Genomic DNA, 19,109 nt, shown 5'->3' with positions numbered 1-19,109 from the left:
CATATTTCAAAGCCAGCCTAGTTGGCTTTACGAGATATTTTGTTTACAGACAGACACACACACGGATCAATGGCTGAAACTTTGGATTTTGGCTCTAGGGGCCTCAAAACGTGTTTTGACACTAAAAACTGACCATCGAAAATTTGACCCGATTACATTACTTTCCTTCCTGTAGGATAAGGAAACTAAAAAAATGGTGTTTTGGATTATTATTCTGAAATCCAATTTTATCTAGTGTAAGAGGCCCTGATAACTTTGGGGGGGCTTAAGCCCCCCAAGCCCCCCCCTATCGCCGCCTATGTCATTAACACGAAATAGAGTTTCAAGGTTTTTCGGCATCATTACACTCACGAAAGAATATCTTCCATGTCTTTTGAGACCAAAGGATATTTTTCATGCAATTTCAATAGTTCACGTACCTACCTAACTTGGTTCACTTCCATGTCTTTTGAGACCAAAGGATATTTTTCATGCAATTTCAATAGTTCACGTACCTACCTAACTTGGTTCAATTCAATCTTTTTTTTTTTTTTTTTTAAAGCATCTTACAATTCAATTTTGGAATCGCGTCAAGCTGTCGACCGGGCCCGATTATTATTATTATCTTCTTAAAAGAGTTGAATTGAGGTGGTGGTCATTGTACTCAGATCTAGCTAGGCTAGGTTCTAAAAACTAAAATAGAAAAAAAAAAATATATGTACCTGTTTTTGTGTTTTAAACACCACCACCTCATTACTTATTGAAAATGCCTCGGCGTGTAGGTACCGTATTTTATTTTGATGAACCTAAATAAATTATACAGATTAATTAATTAATAAAAAGCAGGCAATATCATTTTATACATATCAACATATGTATAGTTTTCAATATTTACGATTTTTTATAATGCACACATTAAATACTAGTACCAAGTATATTATTATATACAGCATTTTTTTAAACTTTTGAGCTTCTTATCTCTAATATTTTCACCATAGAATACATTTTTTGATCACTAAAGAAGAATAAATTTTGGGAATCAAGCTTTCCTTCTGAAACTTGTAAGATTTTAGTCTCTTTTAAAATTTCCACAAATGAATTAAAAGTGTCCATGTTTCTGATTTTACATGCAAATATTGCCTTACATGTTTGATTGTGGTTCAATACATTCACCAAAGCATCTCTCAAACTGGGGAAAAGATCTGTGTCATACACAATATCAGAAGCTAAGACAATATCACAGAGAATGTCATTTGACTTAAGAAGAGCTATTTCTTCAAATGATAAATTTTTGATAGATATTTTAGTATTATTGAAAATGTCAATATCATTGCTGGATACATTTGGCTCGCTTTGATGTGAATGATCTTTATCAATTTCTTCCAGAGTTTCAACAGAACTGTCATCATTAATATTTACCCCACTAACTTTGGATATCAGATCACTCAGAACATCACCAACTTCATTTTGTTGTGAATCATCAATGTCATGGAATTCAGATAATGTTAAACATAAATTAGAATAATCTTTGGTGTTGATCAATACATTATGCCTTACTAGATCTAATACTTCATCATTACAATCAGAAAATATGTATTGTTTACATTTGCAGTTCACAATTGCTGTCAGTCCTACTAATCCCACACCACACCCCAGTTCTAAAACAGTTTTCTCTTGAAATAGATTTTTATTCTGTAAACACCATTCAGCAAGTACCATAGCTCCTTCCCAGACACACAATCCTGTTGTTCCTCTTGATATCATGCTGTATGTGTTCTTAATGACACTAATCTTTTGGTTGATAATGAAGTGACGGTAATAGTAATTTTTGTTTCCAGATTTTGAGCTCAAAAGGTGAACATATTCATTGTACATTGTTTCCATTGCTTCAATGCGATTATACTCTAGCAAACTAATCACCATTTTTAAAAACCTAATTGTATAATCTCTTTTATTAGGATATTTTTTTATGATATGGTGATGAATAGTATACTGAAGTAATTTTTCTTGGCTGAAATCTCTATTTAAGCATATTAAATCTACTAAAAAGTTGTCCAATGGTTCCAACAAGAAAAATGATTTCTGGATATTTAAAAGCAATTGATTTTCTTGAGAACTGATGTCCATCACTATTGAATTGATTGCTTCTAGAATCCTGTAAAAAAAAAAAACACATTAAAATGATGAGGTAAGTATTTACCCCCTGGGGGCTATTCAAAAACACAAATTGCATCAACAATTTGAGAGTAATAGTGATATCAAGTCTGGCCAACCCCATCTGAACATGGGAAAAGGCAAAGAAGAAGAGTGATATCAAGTACAAAATGCACAATGGTCACTTTCTAAGTGTGTGATCATGGACCATCAACCCCTACTGAGACCACCAACCTTTACAACAGGGTGTTCACAACAAAGCCTGGAACTTTCTGCTATTTTGGCTACACTTGAACATTCCTTTCCATTTTACACTTTCAGAGTGTTTTGATGATATGAACTTATGGTTCTTATTGGAACTAAGAGAGACTTGTATGAAACCAAGTCGCTTTGTTAAACGTCCCTCAGCCAGACACTAGTTTTCATTACGTATCTCAAGGGTTTGACTTGTGTATTGGGCTATCAGGGATAAGTTGTTCAAACAAAATCATTATTGATTTGACTTGTATGAAACCAAGTCGCTTTGTTAAACGTCCCTCAGCCAGACACTAGTTTTCATTACGTATCTCAAGGGTTTGACTTGTGTATCGGGCTATCAGGGATAAGTTGTTCAAACAAAATCATTATTGATTTTTTTTTTCTTTCGTATATTTAGACTTCTATTATTCTATGATTAAACATAGGTAGTTGCATACACCTTTCATAGTCAAGTTCAACTTTCGTAACACATGATTGTATGTTTGGTCTCTGGAAATGTTGGACAATTAGAGCAGCCTCTAAAATCTAGAATCTTTCAATTTTTTTAATTGTTTTGTAGCAAGCTTACATCTTACTTTGATCAGCACGTTTTGTTAGGTCCCTATAGAACAAACTGTTGAATTTTTAAAATTAATTTGTGAGGTTTTATTTTCACGTTATTTTATTCACAATACAAATAACTAAGAGACCACCCAAAGCTATCTATACTTACCTGTATGTTTTACTTTACAAAGGCAGCATCCTCATTTTCTTTTTATATGATTAATGTCACTGTATAACTGCTAAGATCTTTAGTGTTGGGTCGTTATCCTATTACAATCGATATTTTCCTCTCACCCTCTGTAAAATTCAACTTTGATGGTACCCAGTTTTGCTTTTCAATATTTCAATGTACAAAGTTATGGGTTAAAGGAAAAATCCTGAAATATGGTACAACTACAACTTTTCACTTTTTTGATGATGATGTCAGCTTTTCGTGCTATCTTTAATTTTATTTTACTGAATACTGACTTAATGACTTTACAACTATTACATTTACATGAAAATTTCAAACTTCAACATTTCAAATTTTCCCTCCCAAAAATTACAAATATGGCCGTTAGCAGAATTCCTAAAAACGTGTTTTTTTTTTTTTTTTTTTAGGAATTCTACTAGTGTGCATTTTGGCAACATTAGCAGAATTCCTAAAAACGTTTTTTTTTTTTTTTTTTTTTAGGAATTCTACTAGTGTGCATTTTGGCAACATTGTAAAGAAAAAGAAAAACTTTTTCATTTAATTTTTCCATTATCTCTTATCAAAATTATCAATAGTTATTTGTTATCACATCCGTACCCCTTTTCCTTGTGTCGTGCGTGTTCTACATTAATCTTTTAGTTTCAAGTAACCTCCCTGCCATACCATAGGGGGTTGAAATGTGACCTTTTCAGTCAATATTGGACAGTGTGGTTATGTAACTGGCTAACTTGTTTCTTCAGAAAGTTTTTTTTTCCCCATATACCCAAATGTATGGGTAAAGCCTTTAAACATAAAGAAACTATGGTCTTATAAACTTGCATTAACATGGTGAGGGTAGTTTTTGCTCATCACTTTGATGGGCAAACCATTCAAACTTGTGATGACACTGTAGCTTTGACAGTGGCCTCCAAAGATAAGCTTCTCCTTGCATTATCTCACTGTATGATTGAGGTAAGAGACTTGAGTGAACAGAAGAATCCAACTTATACTTTTTCAACAATAGATCAAGCAAGTTTCATAGAGCATTGTATAACTGGTAACTATATTGTAACAACCTTGGTTGATAGCGCGTCTACTTTGTAAGTGCTAGGCCGCGGGTTCGATTCCCGCCCGGGGCGGATTTTATCCTGATGGGAAAATGTTCGTTCTCGGAACGGCTGGCTTTCTCCTATCCCATCTTCCTTCTCTCTTCGATTTCGGGACGATGAGACCTTAGCAGTTACAGTTCCCTCTTTGACACCTCTTGAAAAATAAAATAAAGACGATTGATTTAGGGAAAGGTCTCATCGTTCCGAAATCGAAGAGAAGATAGGATAGGGGCTTTCTCCTATCCTATCTCTTCTCTTCGAGAAAGCCAGGCGTTCCGAAAGCGACCCTTATTTGTTGTGAATAAAGTTCGCCCAGAGCGGAAATCGGACCCGCGACCTAGCGTTCTACCTTCCAAGCTAACTGGGCTAATGTGTTTCTGATTGAAAATTTCTGAAACATTTTCCCTAGCTTTTATTATGTCACAAGTTTTACCTTGAAAGTTGGTCTACACTCCAAACATTTGTTATGCAACAATCGCGCAACTTTTGCGAAACAAATGTTTCCAGTTTGTACTATCCGTCAGTCTAGGCTTCAGAAAATGCCGAGCCTATTTAAACAGGAAAAGGCTAGGAAGAAGAAGAAGAGGAAGACACTAGGCTTTATCCAAACATTTGTTATGCAACAATCGCGCAACTTTTGCGAAACAAATGTTTCCAGTTTGTACTATCCGTCAGTCTAGGCTTCAGAAAACGCCGACCCTATTTAAATAGGAAAAGGCTAGGAAGAAGAAGAAGACACTAGGCTTTGGAAAACCACTGACGCAACGTACCTGCAATCGCTGGAAGTTATACCCGGTCCGCCAGTCCCAGAAACACATCGTCCCGTTATCAGCTCCCGACACCAGGACCCCCTCATTATTCACGCAGATACTGTTGATGATGGCATTGTGGCCCGGTAGATTCTGAATGAACTTCCCCTCGGGACATTTCCACTGCTTGATATTGTCCGGGGACGCAGACGCGAACATGTACCTGATGTGAGAGAAAAAAATAACATTATAATCATACAACTCTTTGTTAAGATTTCTAACATACAATTACTTAAAGGTGATTTCTATCACGTCACGTGAGTTCAAGTTATTTTTTATTTTTAGTTAGTTATCTTTTTTTTTTTTTTGTAAAATAATGTTAATTTTGTTTTGTTTATTTGTAAATATTTTTTAATCCTAATAAAGAGTTGTATAATAATAAGTGACATGAGGGCAGTGTATCTATCCTGAACGAAATTACTTACAATATTATGGGAAAATTTTGATCTACATCTTTCTGATCCCCATGAGCTCACGTGACGTGATAGTGTTTTACTACCTTAAAACACTTTTAACACGAGGTCCTAGAAATAGAGATACATAGGAAGGTAACTTACAAGGTAGGATGCAGGGCGACAGATCGAACACTCTTCTTGTGATTGGTCAGCGTACAGAGTGATTTTCCTGCTGCCAAGTCCCATAAGCGAATAGTACAATCGTGAGATCCCGTGATGACCTAACAAAACAACAAAAGGAATGTTCCGTAAGAGTTACGGTTTTAGTTTCAAGTAACCTCCCTGCCATACCATAGGGGGTTGAAATGTGACCTTTTCAGTCAATATTGGACAGTGTGGTTATGTAACTTGTTTCTTTCAGAAAGTTTTTTTTCCCATATACCCAAATGTATGGGTAGAGCCTTTAAACATAAAGAAACTATGGTCTTATAAACTTGCAGTAGAACTAAGAGACCACCCAAAGCTATCTATACTTACCTGTATGTTTTACTTTACAAAGGCAGCATCCTCATTTTCTTTTTATATGATTAAATGTCACTGTATAACTGCTAAGATCTTTAGTGTTGGGTCGGTATCCTTTAACAATCGATATTTTCCTCTCACCCTCTGTAAAATTCAACTTTGATGGTACCCAGTTTTGCTTTTCAATATTTCAATGTACAAAGTTATGGGTTAAAGGAAAAATCCTGAAATATGGTACAACTACGACTTTTCACTTTTTTGATGATGATGATGATGATGATGATGATGATGATGATGATGATGATGATGATGTCAGCTTTTCGTGCTGTTATTTTAATTTTATTTTACTGAATACTGACTTTACAACTTCAATACAAATAAAAATCGATCTCATTCTGTACACAATTCAAAACTTCTATTTTCATTTGTTATTATTTGTGTCCCTAAGGTGGTTCAGCATTTCAAAGGAGCACACGAGCGTAAACTAGCCCTGTTTTGTCTAATGAGATTTTTTCTAGAAGATAGGAGAAAGCCAGCCATTCCGAGAACGAACGTTACCCGTTCAGGATAAAATCCGCCCCGGACGGGAATCGAAACCGCGGCCTAGCGCTTACAAGGCAGACGCGCTACCAACTAGGCTAACTAGGTTGGCTGTCTAATAGGAAAACCGCCTCGCGCCTGTCTTTCGGAATCCCTAGAGACTATAAAAATCGATCTCATTCTGTACACAATTCAAAACTTCTATTTTCATTTGTTATTATTTGTGTCCCTAAGGTGGTTCAGTATTTCAAAGGAGCACACGAGCGTAAACTAGCCCTGTTTTGTCTAATGAGATTTTTTCTAGAAGATAGGAGAAAGCCAGCCGTTCCAAGAACGAACGTTATCCGTTCAGGATAAAATCCGCCCCGGACGGGAATCGAACCCGCGGCCTAGCGCTTACAAGGCAGACGCGCTACCAACTAAGCTAACTAGGTTGGCTGTCTAATAGGAAAACCGCCTCGCGCCTGTCTTTCGGAATCCCTAGAGACTCAAAACAACCGAATGAGCTGAAATTTTCACCGGATGGCAAGTGTTATCTGTCCAAGGTGTGTACCGAAATTCGAATTTTTCGATACAAAGTATTCTTTACTGTCGGCGCGTCATCGTCCGAAAATGTAGTGGTGGAATAAAACAGGCCGATGGTAAAATACAGCTTAGATTGCAAAAAAAAAAAAAAAATCGTATCGTAAATACCGGGTGATTCATGTGGTGGCACCTTCTCAGGTCTAGAACTCAGTACTGTTCATGTTGGGTTTCCAGTTCACGGGATGTGATTCTTCGGTGGCCGAATCATCTTCCTTGTAGAGTTTAACGGTTTTGTCGGCCTCCGTGGTTATCAGGCGACTTCCACTGTTATCGAACGTCATGGAGAATATTCCCGACTCTGAATCCATCGAACCAGGTTGAACGGGAGCCTGAAATATGAAAAGTATGACATAATGGGGTTAGTGAACATTGATGTGAGTTCTAAGTTAATAAAAATGGCCAACCTTGGTTGATAGCGCGTCTACTTTGTAAGTACCAGGTTGAACGGGAGCCTGAAATATGAAAAGTATGACATAATGGGGTTAGTGAACATTGATGTGAGTTCTAAGTTAATAAAAATGGGCAACCTTGGTTGATAGCGCGTCTACTTTGTAAGTGCTAGGTCGCGGGTTCGATTCCCGCCCGAGGTGGATTTTATCCTGAACGGATAATGTCCGTTCTCGGAACGGCTGGCTTTCTCCTACCCCGCGGCGTGCCAAATTTTGTGTTTTTGATAACTAAGTTTTTTTTAAAAATTAGAGACCAAAATTTTCGCCTGTGGCCATAAAAATTTCACCCATCTTCCTTCTCTCTTCGATTTCGGGACGATGAGACCTTAGCAGTTACAGTTCCCTCTTTGACACCTCTTGAAAAATAAAATAAAGACGATTGATTTAGGGAAAGGTCTCATCGTTCCGAAATCGAAGAGAAGATAGGATAGGGGCTTTCTCCTATCCTATCTCTTCTCTTCGAGAAAGCCAGGCGTTCCGAAAGCGACCCTTATTTTTTGTGAATAAAGTTCGCCCGGAGCGGAAATCGGACCCGCGACCTAGCGTTCTACCTTCCAAGCTAACTGGGCTAATGTGTTTCTGATTGAGAATTTCTGAAACATTTTCCCTAGCTTTTATTATGTCACAAGTTTTACCTTGAAAGTTGGTCTACATCTGCTCATTTCCCCCTTTTTTGTGTTAACCTTCATCCCCCCAGAATATGTGAATGTGTAGACTGTATAATGACAAACTTCAGGTTCATACTTTTTAAAAAAATTCTCCTGCGGAGCTGAAGATTAGGATTTCGATGAGACTGAATATCTGAAGATTTTAGACCAAAATGTTTAAAAATTTCCCCTGCGGCGCTGTTATTATATTCTAAAAAAAATGCCAGTTCACTTATAGTAAATACCTATTAAGCCAGATCAAAGAGAAATGGCTGTGGTAGTCTTGAGGTCATTATCTTGGTCAAAGGTCATTTATCTTGAAAAATTTTGGCCTGCGACGCAGTTATTTCATAAAAAAAAAAAAAAAAAAAATCGGCTGCGGCGCAGTGGGAATAGGGTGGAAAATCTTGGAAAAGTAGACTGGAAATTTAGAAAAATTGGACTGGAAAACCGGGAAAAGTCAGGGAATTTTATTTTTCCATTTTGGTAGACACCCTGTAAAGGAGTGCATGGAGGATAAACCCCCACCCACAAAGTGTCTATATGTGTCCCTTCAAAAACGAGAAACGAGAGGGTTGAATCCGTACATGGTTATAGTCAATCCTGTGTCACAACTTCAGCGGGTATCACTTTATAACTCCTAGTTCATTTTACTGGAGAATAGCCTGTCGCGGGTTCGATTCCCGCCCGGGTTGGATTTTATCCTAAACAGATGAAGTTTGTTCTTGGAGCGGCTGACTTTCTGTTATCCTGTCTTCTTTCACTCTTTGCTTTTGGGACGGTACGACCTTAGCAGTTACAGTTTCCTCTATCCAACCTCTTTTTTTTAAGGCTACCTTTGATTGATATAGACTTGAAATTAGCTTCAGTTATACAGGGAATACCAGGGCTTTGGCCTTAGCTTGCTGAATGATTTGAGTATTGCTGGCTGTGGTTGGTACCAATTGATTCTCTGTGCTGGGTACAAGTTCTGGAAAGAAAGAAAATTTTGTTTAGAAAGCAAAATAAAGTATCCACTTTGGTGGCAATATTTCCAATGTTGTATATCTCACCCCTACAACTCCTGTGGTGGGTAAGAGTAGACATGGGAATGAATTTTGTAACATAGAAAAGTACTAAAAAAAAATCACTTGGATTATTACTCAAGGCAATCTCTCTCTTACTAGGCCGCGGGTTCGATTCCCGCCCGGGGCGGATTTTATCCTGATGGGAAAATGTTCGTTCTCGGAACGGCTGGCTTTCTCCTATCCCATCTTCCTTCTCTCTTCGATTTCGGGACGATGAGACCTTAGCAGTTACAGTTCCCTCTTTGACACCTCTTGAAAAATAAAGATGATTGATTTAGGGAAAAGTCTTACTAAATTTCAAACGAAGATTTCTCATCTTAGGAAGCCTCAAATGAAATTTTAAGCATTTCTATTGAGATCAGCGTGTTTCGAACTTCCTTCATCAGCGAAGAAAAAAAAAAAGTGGTTGAGCCCCATTACCATCGATTGAAATGTGTTTTAACTGGCCAATAATTTTAACAGCCTCATAAAAGCATTTGATAAACCGAACCTTGGTAATAAGAACTCTTCCTCAGGAATTGAAATGTCAGTTGCTTGTATTGTCTGCCCCTCCAGAATTTGTTGATGTTTCTGCTGAGACTAATACAATTTTCAGGACGGGCAAACAGTAATAACATACCTGTTGTTTTTGACCATTAGGCCATTTCCCCCCAAAAACGTACCTTGTTGTATTCTAAATCCCAACACTTCACAGTTCTGTCATCTCCACAACTGAACAGATAAGGATGTCGAGGACTCACGGTCAGACCTCTGACAGAACCAACATGACCTGTCAGTGACAGTTTCAGCTTTCCTGTGGCCAAATCCCACACCTGAAAATAAAATAAGTCCATCAACCACTTAATGGTACCTCAATTAATTCTATGACTTGACTTGGATTCAAATGATCAAATTCCATAATCCAAAGTACAACATCCACTAGACTGCCACTGAGGTTTGGTGAGTTAAAACTTGTACATTTTTTTAAGACAAAGATCAGTGGCGTAGCGTCCATGTAGGGCGTGTATGGCGGCCATACACTCAAAAATTCCACTCAAATAGCCTTAAATATTGACTTTAAATAATTATTGTATTCTTATTTGATAGATATTGTGATAGAAATTAGTGTCCGCCCTACACTTGGAGTTAGACCACGCTACGCCACTGCAAAGATCATAAAACTGATGAGATGAGACAAAGAAAGACTATGCCAAATAAAAAAGGCACTATTAAAACAACATTTCTTCAAAATTCCATAATCCAAAGTACAACATCCACTAGACTGCCACTGAGGTTTGGTGAGTTAAAACTTGTACATTTTTTTAAGACAAAGATCATAAAACTGATGAGATGAGACAAAGAAAGACTATGCCAAATAAAAAAGCCACTATTAAAACAACATTTCTTCCCTCTAATAGGTACAAAATAATGTACTGGAGTCTTGAAAAGTGTGCTGTGGTGGCAACAACTTTGAGAAACACTGCCTAAACAATAATACCTACCTTTATGATTTTATCTGCTGATCCTGTTGCAAACCATTCATTTCCTGGTTCAACAGCCACACATCTGACCCATCCTAAATGACCAGAGATAACACGGTACAATTTCCAAGGGGCATGCCATTGAGGTTTTGGCATGGGCAGGGCTTTGGCCTTAGCTTGCTGAATGATTTGAGTATTGCTGGCTGTGGTTGGTACCAATTGATTCTCTGTGCTGGGTACAAGTTCTGAAAGAAAATTTTGTTTAGAAAGCAATTAAATAGGACTAAAGTATCCACTTTGGTGGCAATATTTCCAATGTTGTATATCTCACCCCTACAACTTCTGTGGTGGGTAAGAGCAGACATGGGAATGAATTTTGTAACATAGAAAAGTACTAAAAAAAAAAAATCACTTGGATTATTACTTAAGGCAATCTCTCTCTTACCTTGTGAAGTTTCACTGGCAGATGTTGAATGATCTTTATTGTGGTGAATTTCTTTTGCTTTATTCTGTTGAACTTTGTGAAGCACAGAGCCGTAGGTGTCTCTTGCTTTGATAGCCTGTCTGATTTTTTCTGCTGTTTCATCTACTGGTGGCAATAAACCTTGACATGATATAAACATATCATGAGTCCTCTTCAGTGAACGGAACACCAAGGTGTGAACAGAATGCCGTTGAACTTCCTGTAAATTGAGGAAACATTGCTCTTGAATTATCCTATAAATTCTGTTTGCGATTTCAATGATGTTTAATAAACAAAATAAGGGTGTGAAATATTGCAAAAACATACTCAACTCTTACCTCTGTCATTTTGAAAGAAGCTGATTTCTCAGTCACTGGTTTGATCAAAGTTTGTGTTCAAATTTACCACAATATGACATGGATCCAGTAATCAATTTCTTCAGTTGTAGGAGGTCAGGTAAGGTGATCAAAAACTTGATAAATTAGGAAAAATCCTGTATATTTTATCTTTAGTCATAAATTTTAATGAATTTTTGCTCTTTTGCTTCTTTCACAAACACACGAATACCGACGGACTCATTTTTGAAATATGGCGCCCTTGCGGCCATATTGTTTATTTTCAGACAGTGATGCCAAGTTTACAAAGAGGTTTTTTCTGAGGTTTTCGTTAAAAAAAAAGAGATGGGAGGGAAAGTTCAAAAGTTTTAAAGTTCAGCTTTGATAGTTTGATTTGATTTTGATGGCTTGGAAGAAGAAAACAAGTTTGGTTTTAGTAGTTTGATAAATCTCTTTGGTCTATTGCTTTTCATAAATTTAACATAAATATTCATAATCTCTATCAATTTTATATCTGTTGCGTGTGAAGAGCATACGAGGTAAGTTATTTGAATTTCACTTGTGTCTTCATCTGTGAATACAATATTCAACTGACAGCTGTATCCACTGGGTAGTTGTGATAACACATTTCTCTATTTATAGATTACTTTCTTGATATAAATAGAAATAGAATAAAAATACAAACAATTGTATATTAAGTTATTTTAAGTAGGTAATGAACATCTTCAGTTTGCATTTACCCATCAAACATAGACTAAGATGGCAAACCTGAAAATATACGTCAAATTAGGAGTTGATAACAAAAACATTGGGGCATGCCTTGAAAGTCAGTGCATTGTTATGTTAGCCCATTTAAAAAAGAGTGCACACTTAATAGATAACTATACAATCATTAAGGTAAATCCTTCAAAACCTCCAGAGTCTTTTACAAGCTTAGGCTTACGATTACGAATTCCATGTATTGTGCTAAACAATGATGCTATTGATGATCCCGATGAAATATTGACAACTTTAGAAGATAATTTTCCTGGAGGACTTCTAAAGAATGAATTTGAGAGTGATGCAGAGATAGCTACAAGGTAAGTTGGATTACATTTACTTTTAGTATAAAATAATGTTAGCTTAATATTATATCCCTAAGGCCCATTCAATTACCTATTACAAAATGACACAGTTCCCATATGGGACAAAAGTTTGTTATCTGTTTATTCTATGTACATTGTACATCTATGGTAATAAAATTTTAAGTTATTAGGTATGTTTGTAGATACTGATGTGTGTAAGTACATATGTAGACAGGTAGACACCAATGGTGATGCAATATTAAACTGTTAAGATAAAGGGACTACATGTTAGATACTGATGTGTGTAAGTACATATGTAGACAGGTAGACACCAATGGTGATGCAATATTAAACTGTTAAGATAAAGGGACTACATGGTAAATATTTTTTTTTTTTTTTTTTTTTTTTTTTTTTTTTAGTAAGAAAAGAGTACTCCGATATCTGTACAGTCAAGTGGTTACTTACATGTGTATGATTTTGTTCAACATTGACATTGATGTGAAACAATGCCTGAGGAGGAATAGGAACCGAGTTATCTATGGTCAAGCTGTTAATACGTTTGGACAGTGGCAAGCAGTCTGTGCAATCATTCAAATCAGCTTCTCTTGTACGTTTCCTGAAAGAAAAAGTACAGACATTATACAGGGTGGTCCAGAGTTACCTGACAGTTTTTAATTACCTAGACTACATGTCCTAATTTGGCAGTCTAACTAAAGTACTATACTAAATACTAAAACTTTCATTGTTTAGATTTACATTGTATCTATTTATTTGTCCACAGAAATTTCTTCTCCAGATTTAGTTTCTATGTTAGAGGTGTTGCCAAAGATTGTCACAATCTGGAGCAAGAGTTCTTGTTAATCAATCAACATCTTGAAAAGGTGGTCACCAGGGACAGTAACAATTTATTCTTGTGTGGATCTCAAATGAGTTTGATTGATTGTCAAATACTACCAAAGCTACATCAAGTCAGAGTTGCCTTACAGTCAATCCTTAGTAAGTTTGTTCATCTGTCTTGTGGTCCACAGTCACCTTTGATAAGTTTAAATAAATGCTAATGAAGCCAATCACTCTAGGAAAGAGAATAGTTAGCATTTATGTGGGAATTATAATTAGATTTGCAAAGGATGAAATGCAAAGAGCTTTTTTTTTATTTAGAATTTGGGCCTGACTAGGTAGTTACTGTTTTTCAATTGCCAATATAAAAGAGATATGTTTAATTGATAAGCATGATCCTAAAAACATTGTATATTTTAATTTCAGATTATGAAATCCCTGTACATTACAGGTACATTTGGAAGTATCTCCATTCAGCTTACAATAATGCAGCATTTGTAGAAGCTTGTCCCCCTGATGAGGACATCATATGCCACTGGTCAAACAAAAGCCAACCTTTACCTGTACGAAAATCTAATCCTAATAAACCTCTGTACAGCTTTTCCATCCCAGTTAGAACTGACAGGATAATGATTGAAGATTGAAATGAAATATTACATCCATGTAGTAAATATGTAAATCATAACTTATAGGTAGAATTTTGCATTTGAATACTGTATGATTGAAATGAAATATTACATCCATGTAGTAAATATGTAAATCATAACTTATAGGTAGAATTTTGCATTTGAATACTGTATGTAGGTAGGTACATAGTTTTATTAAAAATGAAGTTATCTAGTCATCTTACTTAAATATTATTAAAAGATTTATTAGGTATCATAGTATCACCACTTTGTATATTGTTTTATTAAAAATGAAGTTATCTAGTCATCTTACTTAAATATTATTAAAAGATTTATTAGGTATCATAGTATCACCACTTTGTACATTTATTTATTTTATATTGATTATTCTATCCCTCTTTGTATCTTCCACGTGTCTCTTTTTGGTGTCAGCTCAAAAGTATACATGAATAGACTCCAAGTAGAGAGCCGAAAAAACTTCGACCCCGCCGGAAATCGAATGCGGGACCTCCGTCGTGCAAGCCTAGTGTGATACCCAGTCGGCCACGGAGGCTAAAACTAAATTAAATATAAATATTCAACATACTCAATATGCGGCCGGCAAGCTTTTCTGTACGGCCTGCTGAGGTTTTCAGTCCTGGGAGCTAACACTAGCGCCAGTGAAATAGTCACCTCGGCACCATTTAGTTTTAGAAAATACGCGACGGTGCCTTATTTGAGTTCTTCAGCTCTCAAGATATTTTTTAAGAGGTTTGGTAGAGAGAGGGAACTGTAACTGCCAAGGTCTTATCGTCCCGAAATCTAAGAGAGAAGGAAGACAGGATAGGAGAAAGCCAGCCGTTCCGAGAACGAACATTATCCGTTCACAGCTCTCCAGAAGGACTGTTTTCGTTCCTACCTGAGGTTCGGAAGCCTGAGTGACCACACTGGCAATAGTATTGGTATGTCCCGTCAGAGTGTACACATTAGCCTTAGTTCTCACATCCCATACGCGAGCCGTTGAGTCCCGACCGGCTGTGATCAAAACGTCAATGGTAGGGTGAAGAGAAATGGTGTTCACAGAACTCAGATGTCCGTGATAGTGGCGAATCACCTGCAATTTTAACAAGGAAAAGAATTATTAATTTATTTTATTTATTTATTTGATTAAATTAATTACATTTTTTATTCATTGTGTATCATTATCGTTTTCTTAGGTTCGATTTATCAACAGCCTTTATCAGGCTGGTAAAGTTATTGGCTTGTTAAATTACCATCGATTGAAATGTGTTTTAACTGGCCAATAATTTTAACAGCCTCATAAAAGCATTTGATAAACCGAACCTTGGTAATAAGAACTCTTCCTCAGGAATTGAAATGTCAGTTGCTTGTATTGTCTGCCCCTCCAGAATTTGTTGATGGTTCTGCTGAGACTAATACAATTTTCAGGACGAGCAAACAGTCTAATAATGTACCTGTTGTTTTTGACCATTAGGCCATTTCCCCCCAAAAACGTACCTTGTTATTGATAAACCGAACCTTGGTAATAAGAACTCTTCCTCAGGAATTGAAATGTCAGTTGCTTGTATTGTCTGCCCCTCCAGAATTTGTTGTTGGTTCTGCTGAGACTAATACAATTTTCAGGACGAGCAAACAGTCTAATAACGGTGAATTCAGTTCAACATTGTATGCAATGTACTTTTATTATTCACACTTAGCCATGCATAGCACTGGAAAATGTTTTCATAACACACACCATTTTTACTCTTCATATCCTATAATATTTGTATACTAAGTAGGTATAGTATAGGAATTATTATTATCATTATTATAAATTAATTGCTTTAGTTTATACTTTATATCAATCCCAGTACTTACAATTTAATCTGTTGTACCTCATACGGTCAGACCTCTGACAGAACCAACATGACCTGTCAGTGACAGTTTCAGCTTTCCTGTGGCCAAATCCCACACCTGAAAATAAAATAAAAATTAAATGCTTGCCACAAAAGTCCATCAACCACTTAATGGTACCTCAATAAATTAAATAATTTATTTATTTTGTAAGTAGATTATTCTCGTCACATTATATGACGTTTTTATTTTCACTTGAGTTTTATTTTCAAGTGGTTTTGTATTGATCAAATCAAGTTAATTACTCCATTTACCCCAGCAGTTAAGTAGCTCTCTGTTATTGTGATGTGTGTGGTCAAAAACTCAAAATCAATCAATATAAAATTAACTCTGTTGGGTATCGAATCAGCAACATACATATGTACGTGGCAAATGCCTTTCTCTCTATTATTAATTTTATATTGATTATTCTATCCCTCTTTGTATCTTCCACGTGTCTCTTTTTGGTGTCAGCTCAAAAGTATACATGAATAGATAACCAATAACCATATTGTTTTATTTATAGCATTCAGACCTATTTTGTATAGGCAATGTAGGTACCTATGTAAAGTTTCTATTCCTGGGAAGGGTTCTATTCCTGTGATTATTGAAATGGAATTTTATTGCAAGTTGCAGAGATGTTTCTAAACGTTATATTTGGTTGAGTGAATTCAGTTCAACATTGTATGCAATGTACTTTTATTATTCACACTTAGCCATGCATAGCACTGGAAAATGTTTTCATAACACACATCATTTTTACTCTTCATATCCTATAATATTTGTATACTAAGTAGGTATAGTATAGGAATTATCATTATTATAAATTAATTTCTTTAGTTTATACTTTGTATCAATCCCAGTACTTACAATTTAATCTGTTGTACCTCATATTGTTACCTAATAAGTTGGTTATATTTTTAAGAGTCCTAATATTAAATTTAAGTTGTTTTCTATGATTCACATTAATAATTTATTTATTTATTTTAACAAGGAAAAGAATTATTAATTTATTTTATTTATTTATTTGATTAAATTAATTACATTTTTTATTCATTGTGTATCATTATCATTTTCTTAGGTTCGATTTATCAACAGCCTTTATCAGGCTGGTAAAGTTATTGGCTTGTTAAATGGGGCACAACCAAATGACAATTTTCTTCGAGGTAGAGTGTTATTTATTTTGTAAGTAGATTATTCTCGTCACATTATATGACGTTTTTATTTTCACTTGAGTTTTATTTTCAAGTGGTTTTGTATTGCTCAAATCAAGTTAATTACTCCATTTACCCCAACAGTTAAGTAGCTCTACTGTTATTGTGATGTGTGTGGTCAAAAACTCAAAATCAATCAATATAAAATTAACTCTGTTGGGTATGGAATCAGCAACATATGTACGTGGCAAATGCCTTTCTCTCTATTATGAGCAATTAGAGAGGACGAGTTGAGATTTATTATTATTTTCTAATGGAAAATATTCTTTATTGACAGGAATTTGTGTTGGTACTTTAACTAATAAACAAAATGGACAGATCAGATCAAGAGTCAAGAGCTAGACAGTCTATTCAGCAACACACAGACTCTTTGAACAATGTCCTTGAGCAACTAGAAGACTACACCCCCACTGTAAGTGCGTCGGTTTTTTATATAACACATTTATTAATTATTTTTATAGACGTAATTATATAGAGGGAACTTTAACAAAGAGATCTTACTCTCCAAAAATTAAGATAAGAAGAGAGCCAAAAATTCTCAAAATTTAATATTTAATTTAATATTTAATATTTATTAGTTTATTATGCTGTTAACACACATTATGCACAATTTACAATTACAATTCTTATTACTAAGTTTCTAACTAATCTTAATTCTAGGTTGCAGTGATTTCGAGTAGGTATAATAAAACTATAAAATGACTAGAGAGTACAGAATTAATCTACTAACATCACTGAAGTTGAGCACGGTTGCGCGTGGTTAGTACCCGGATGGGTGACCATCTGGCCAATAGCATGCTGCTAGCTTAAAAAAAAAATATATATATTGGAGTCATAGAAAGTAGTTAACCAGTTATTCCATTGCCTATAGAGGATTTTTTTACTATAAAAAGAGTATACAAGACTTCTACCCTCGAAAAACACGAGTATACTACCATTTGGAAGAATTTAGAAATCTAGTGATTTTCAAGTCAAATCTAGTGATTTTTTTCCCTCGAATCTAGTGATTTTTTAAAATTTGGAGTGGAGACCCTGCCAGTTTAGTCTGGCTGTGGAACTTTACACAGGGAATATACAGTCTGAATTTATCTTGGTACTTGCCTGGAAATTTTGACATCCATTTTCAAAACTTGAATATTATTGATGGGTTTGATTAGTTCATGAAAAGACCCCTTCTTGATGGTCACATAGTCACATTACAGTCATAAAACAACAAATTCCTAGCAAGCAACTCAACATCAATTTTTTGATTAGTTCATGAAAAGACCCCTTCTTGATGGTCACATTACAGTCATAAAACAACAAATTCCTAGCAAGCAACTCAACATCAATTCCTACTTTCTACTTGGGGTAATCTTATTTCTGTAATTTTAATTTTTAATCTCCAACTCTCCAGCCTACTGCAAGGATTTCTCAAATTCTCAAAGTTGTAAACTTGCAAAGTTCAATCAAAGCCAAAGTAGAGCAGGCTTAAGCAGTAGAGCTTCTGATCGTCACTTCGTCAGCTGTTCATTATACTAAACAGCTGTTTTATCCAGTGTTGCCAGATTCAGAGGTTTTTTTTTTTATCAATCAAAAGGGATCCACCGAATCCAGATTCTTTGAAAAAAAAGTGTTTTCAGTGATTTGAAGGAACTTTGGTTTTTTTGATTAGTTCATGAAAAGACCCCTTCTTGATGGTCACATTACAGTCATAAAACAACAAATTCCTAGCAAGCAACTCAACATCAATTTCTACTTGGGGTAATCTTATTTCTGTAATTTTAATTTTTAATCTCCAACTCTCCAGCCTACTGCAAGGATTTCTCAAATTCTCAAAGTTGCAAACTTGCAAATGCAAAGTTCAATAATCAAAGCCAAAGTATGAAAATGAAAGTAGAGCAGGCTTAAGCAGTAGAGCTTTTGTTTTTTGTTGGTCGTCAGCTGTTCATTATACTAAACAGCTGTTTTATCCAGTGTTGCCAGATTCAGAGGTTTTTTTTATCAATCAAAAGGAACGAACATTATCC

The 19,109-nt window shown here is 35.5% G+C and overlaps 3 protein-coding genes and 1 long non-coding RNA gene across 6 annotated transcripts; 2 read left to right on the top strand and 2 right to left on the bottom strand.

Annotated features, from left to right (window-relative positions):
- Positions 1 to 831: 831 nt before the first annotated feature.
- LOC103506897 (protein-lysine N-methyltransferase EEF2KMT) lies at positions 832 to 7,309 on the bottom strand. Of its 3 annotated transcripts, none has more exons than XM_008471321.2 (2): positions 7,175 to 7,309; positions 832 to 2,134 (listed from the first exon to the last, which is right to left on the bottom strand). In XM_008471321.2, exon 2 carries the CDS (start codon positions 2,104 to 2,106, stop codon positions 937 to 939), a length of 1,170 nt encoding a protein of 389 aa, XP_008469543.1. In that variant the 5' UTR covers positions 2,107 to 2,134; positions 7,175 to 7,309; the 3' UTR covers positions 832 to 936. The 3 variants fall into 3 exon arrangements, with proteins under 3 accessions (XP_008469543.1, XP_026677693.1, XP_008469541.1); XM_026821892.1 differs by lacking the exon at positions 7,175 to 7,309 and adding an exon at positions 5,957 to 6,232; XM_008471319.3 differs by lacking the exon at positions 7,175 to 7,309 and adding an exon at positions 3,104 to 3,415.
- On the bottom strand, positions 2,846 to 11,728 carry LOC103506907 (pleiotropic regulator 1). Its single transcript, XM_026821887.1, has 8 exons — positions 11,491 to 11,728; positions 11,135 to 11,372; positions 10,711 to 10,934; positions 9,892 to 10,041; positions 7,246 to 7,395; positions 5,582 to 5,700; positions 4,955 to 5,187; positions 2,846 to 2,880 (listed from the first exon to the last, which is right to left on the bottom strand). Exons 1-8 carry the CDS (start codon positions 11,497 to 11,499, stop codon positions 2,846 to 2,848), a joined length of 1,158 nt encoding a protein of 385 aa, XP_026677688.1. The 5' UTR covers positions 11,500 to 11,728.
- Positions 11,729 to 12,246: 518 nt separating this feature from the next.
- LOC103506906 (chloride intracellular channel protein 4-like) lies at positions 12,247 to 17,511 on the top strand. The gene is made up of 4 exons (XM_008471330.3): positions 12,247 to 12,566; positions 13,333 to 13,547; positions 13,815 to 13,951; positions 17,378 to 17,511. The coding sequence occupies exons 1-4, from the start codon at positions 12,247 to 12,249 to the stop codon at positions 17,396 to 17,398; spliced, it is 693 nt and encodes a 230-aa protein (XP_008469552.2). The 3' UTR covers positions 17,399 to 17,511.
- On the top strand, positions 13,958 to 14,462 carry LOC113466455. Its single transcript, XR_003390844.1, has 3 exons — positions 13,958 to 14,080; positions 14,162 to 14,264; positions 14,354 to 14,462. It is a non-coding gene; the product is annotated as an uncharacterized LOC113466455 (long non-coding RNA).
- Positions 17,512 to 19,109: the final 1,598 nt, after the last annotated feature.

Source organism: Diaphorina citri, unplaced genomic scaffold (genome assembly GCF_000475195.1).
Source record: "Diaphorina citri unplaced genomic scaffold, Diaci psyllid genome assembly version 1.1 scaffold271, whole genome shotgun sequence".
Taxonomy (NCBI): domain Eukaryota; kingdom Metazoa; phylum Arthropoda; class Insecta; order Hemiptera; family Psyllidae; genus Diaphorina; species Diaphorina citri.
The sequence above is the reverse complement of the archived record's forward strand: the minus strand, read 5'-3'. Positions and strand labels throughout refer to the sequence as shown.

Bases quoted from the DNA above. Each gene is read 5' to 3' on its own strand.
- LOC103506897 (XM_008471321.2), bottom strand. From the start codon at position 2,106: ATGGACATCAGTTCTCAAGAAAATCAATTGCTTTTAAATATCCAGAAA.
- LOC103506907 (XM_026821887.1), bottom strand. The intron at 10,935-11,134 runs GTAAGAGAGAGA...ATTTTCTTTCAG, and splicing joins TGCCAGTGAAACTTCACAAG to AACTTGTACCCAGCACAGAG. The intron at 7,396-9,891 runs GTACGTTTTTGG...TTCATATTTCAG, and splicing joins GGGATTTAGAATACAACAAG to GCTCCCGTTCAACCTGGTTC.
- LOC103506906 (XM_008471330.3), top strand. From the start codon at position 12,247: ATGGCAAACCTGAAAATATACGTCAAATTAGGAGTTGATAACAAAAAC. The intron at 13,548-13,814 runs GTAAGTTTGTTC...TTTTAATTTCAG, and splicing joins TGCCTTACAGTCAATCCTTA to ATTATGAAATCCCTGTACAT. The intron at 13,952-17,377 runs GTACGAAAATCT...CTTTATTGACAG, and splicing joins ACAAAAGCCAACCTTTACCT to GAATTTGTGTTGGTACTTTA.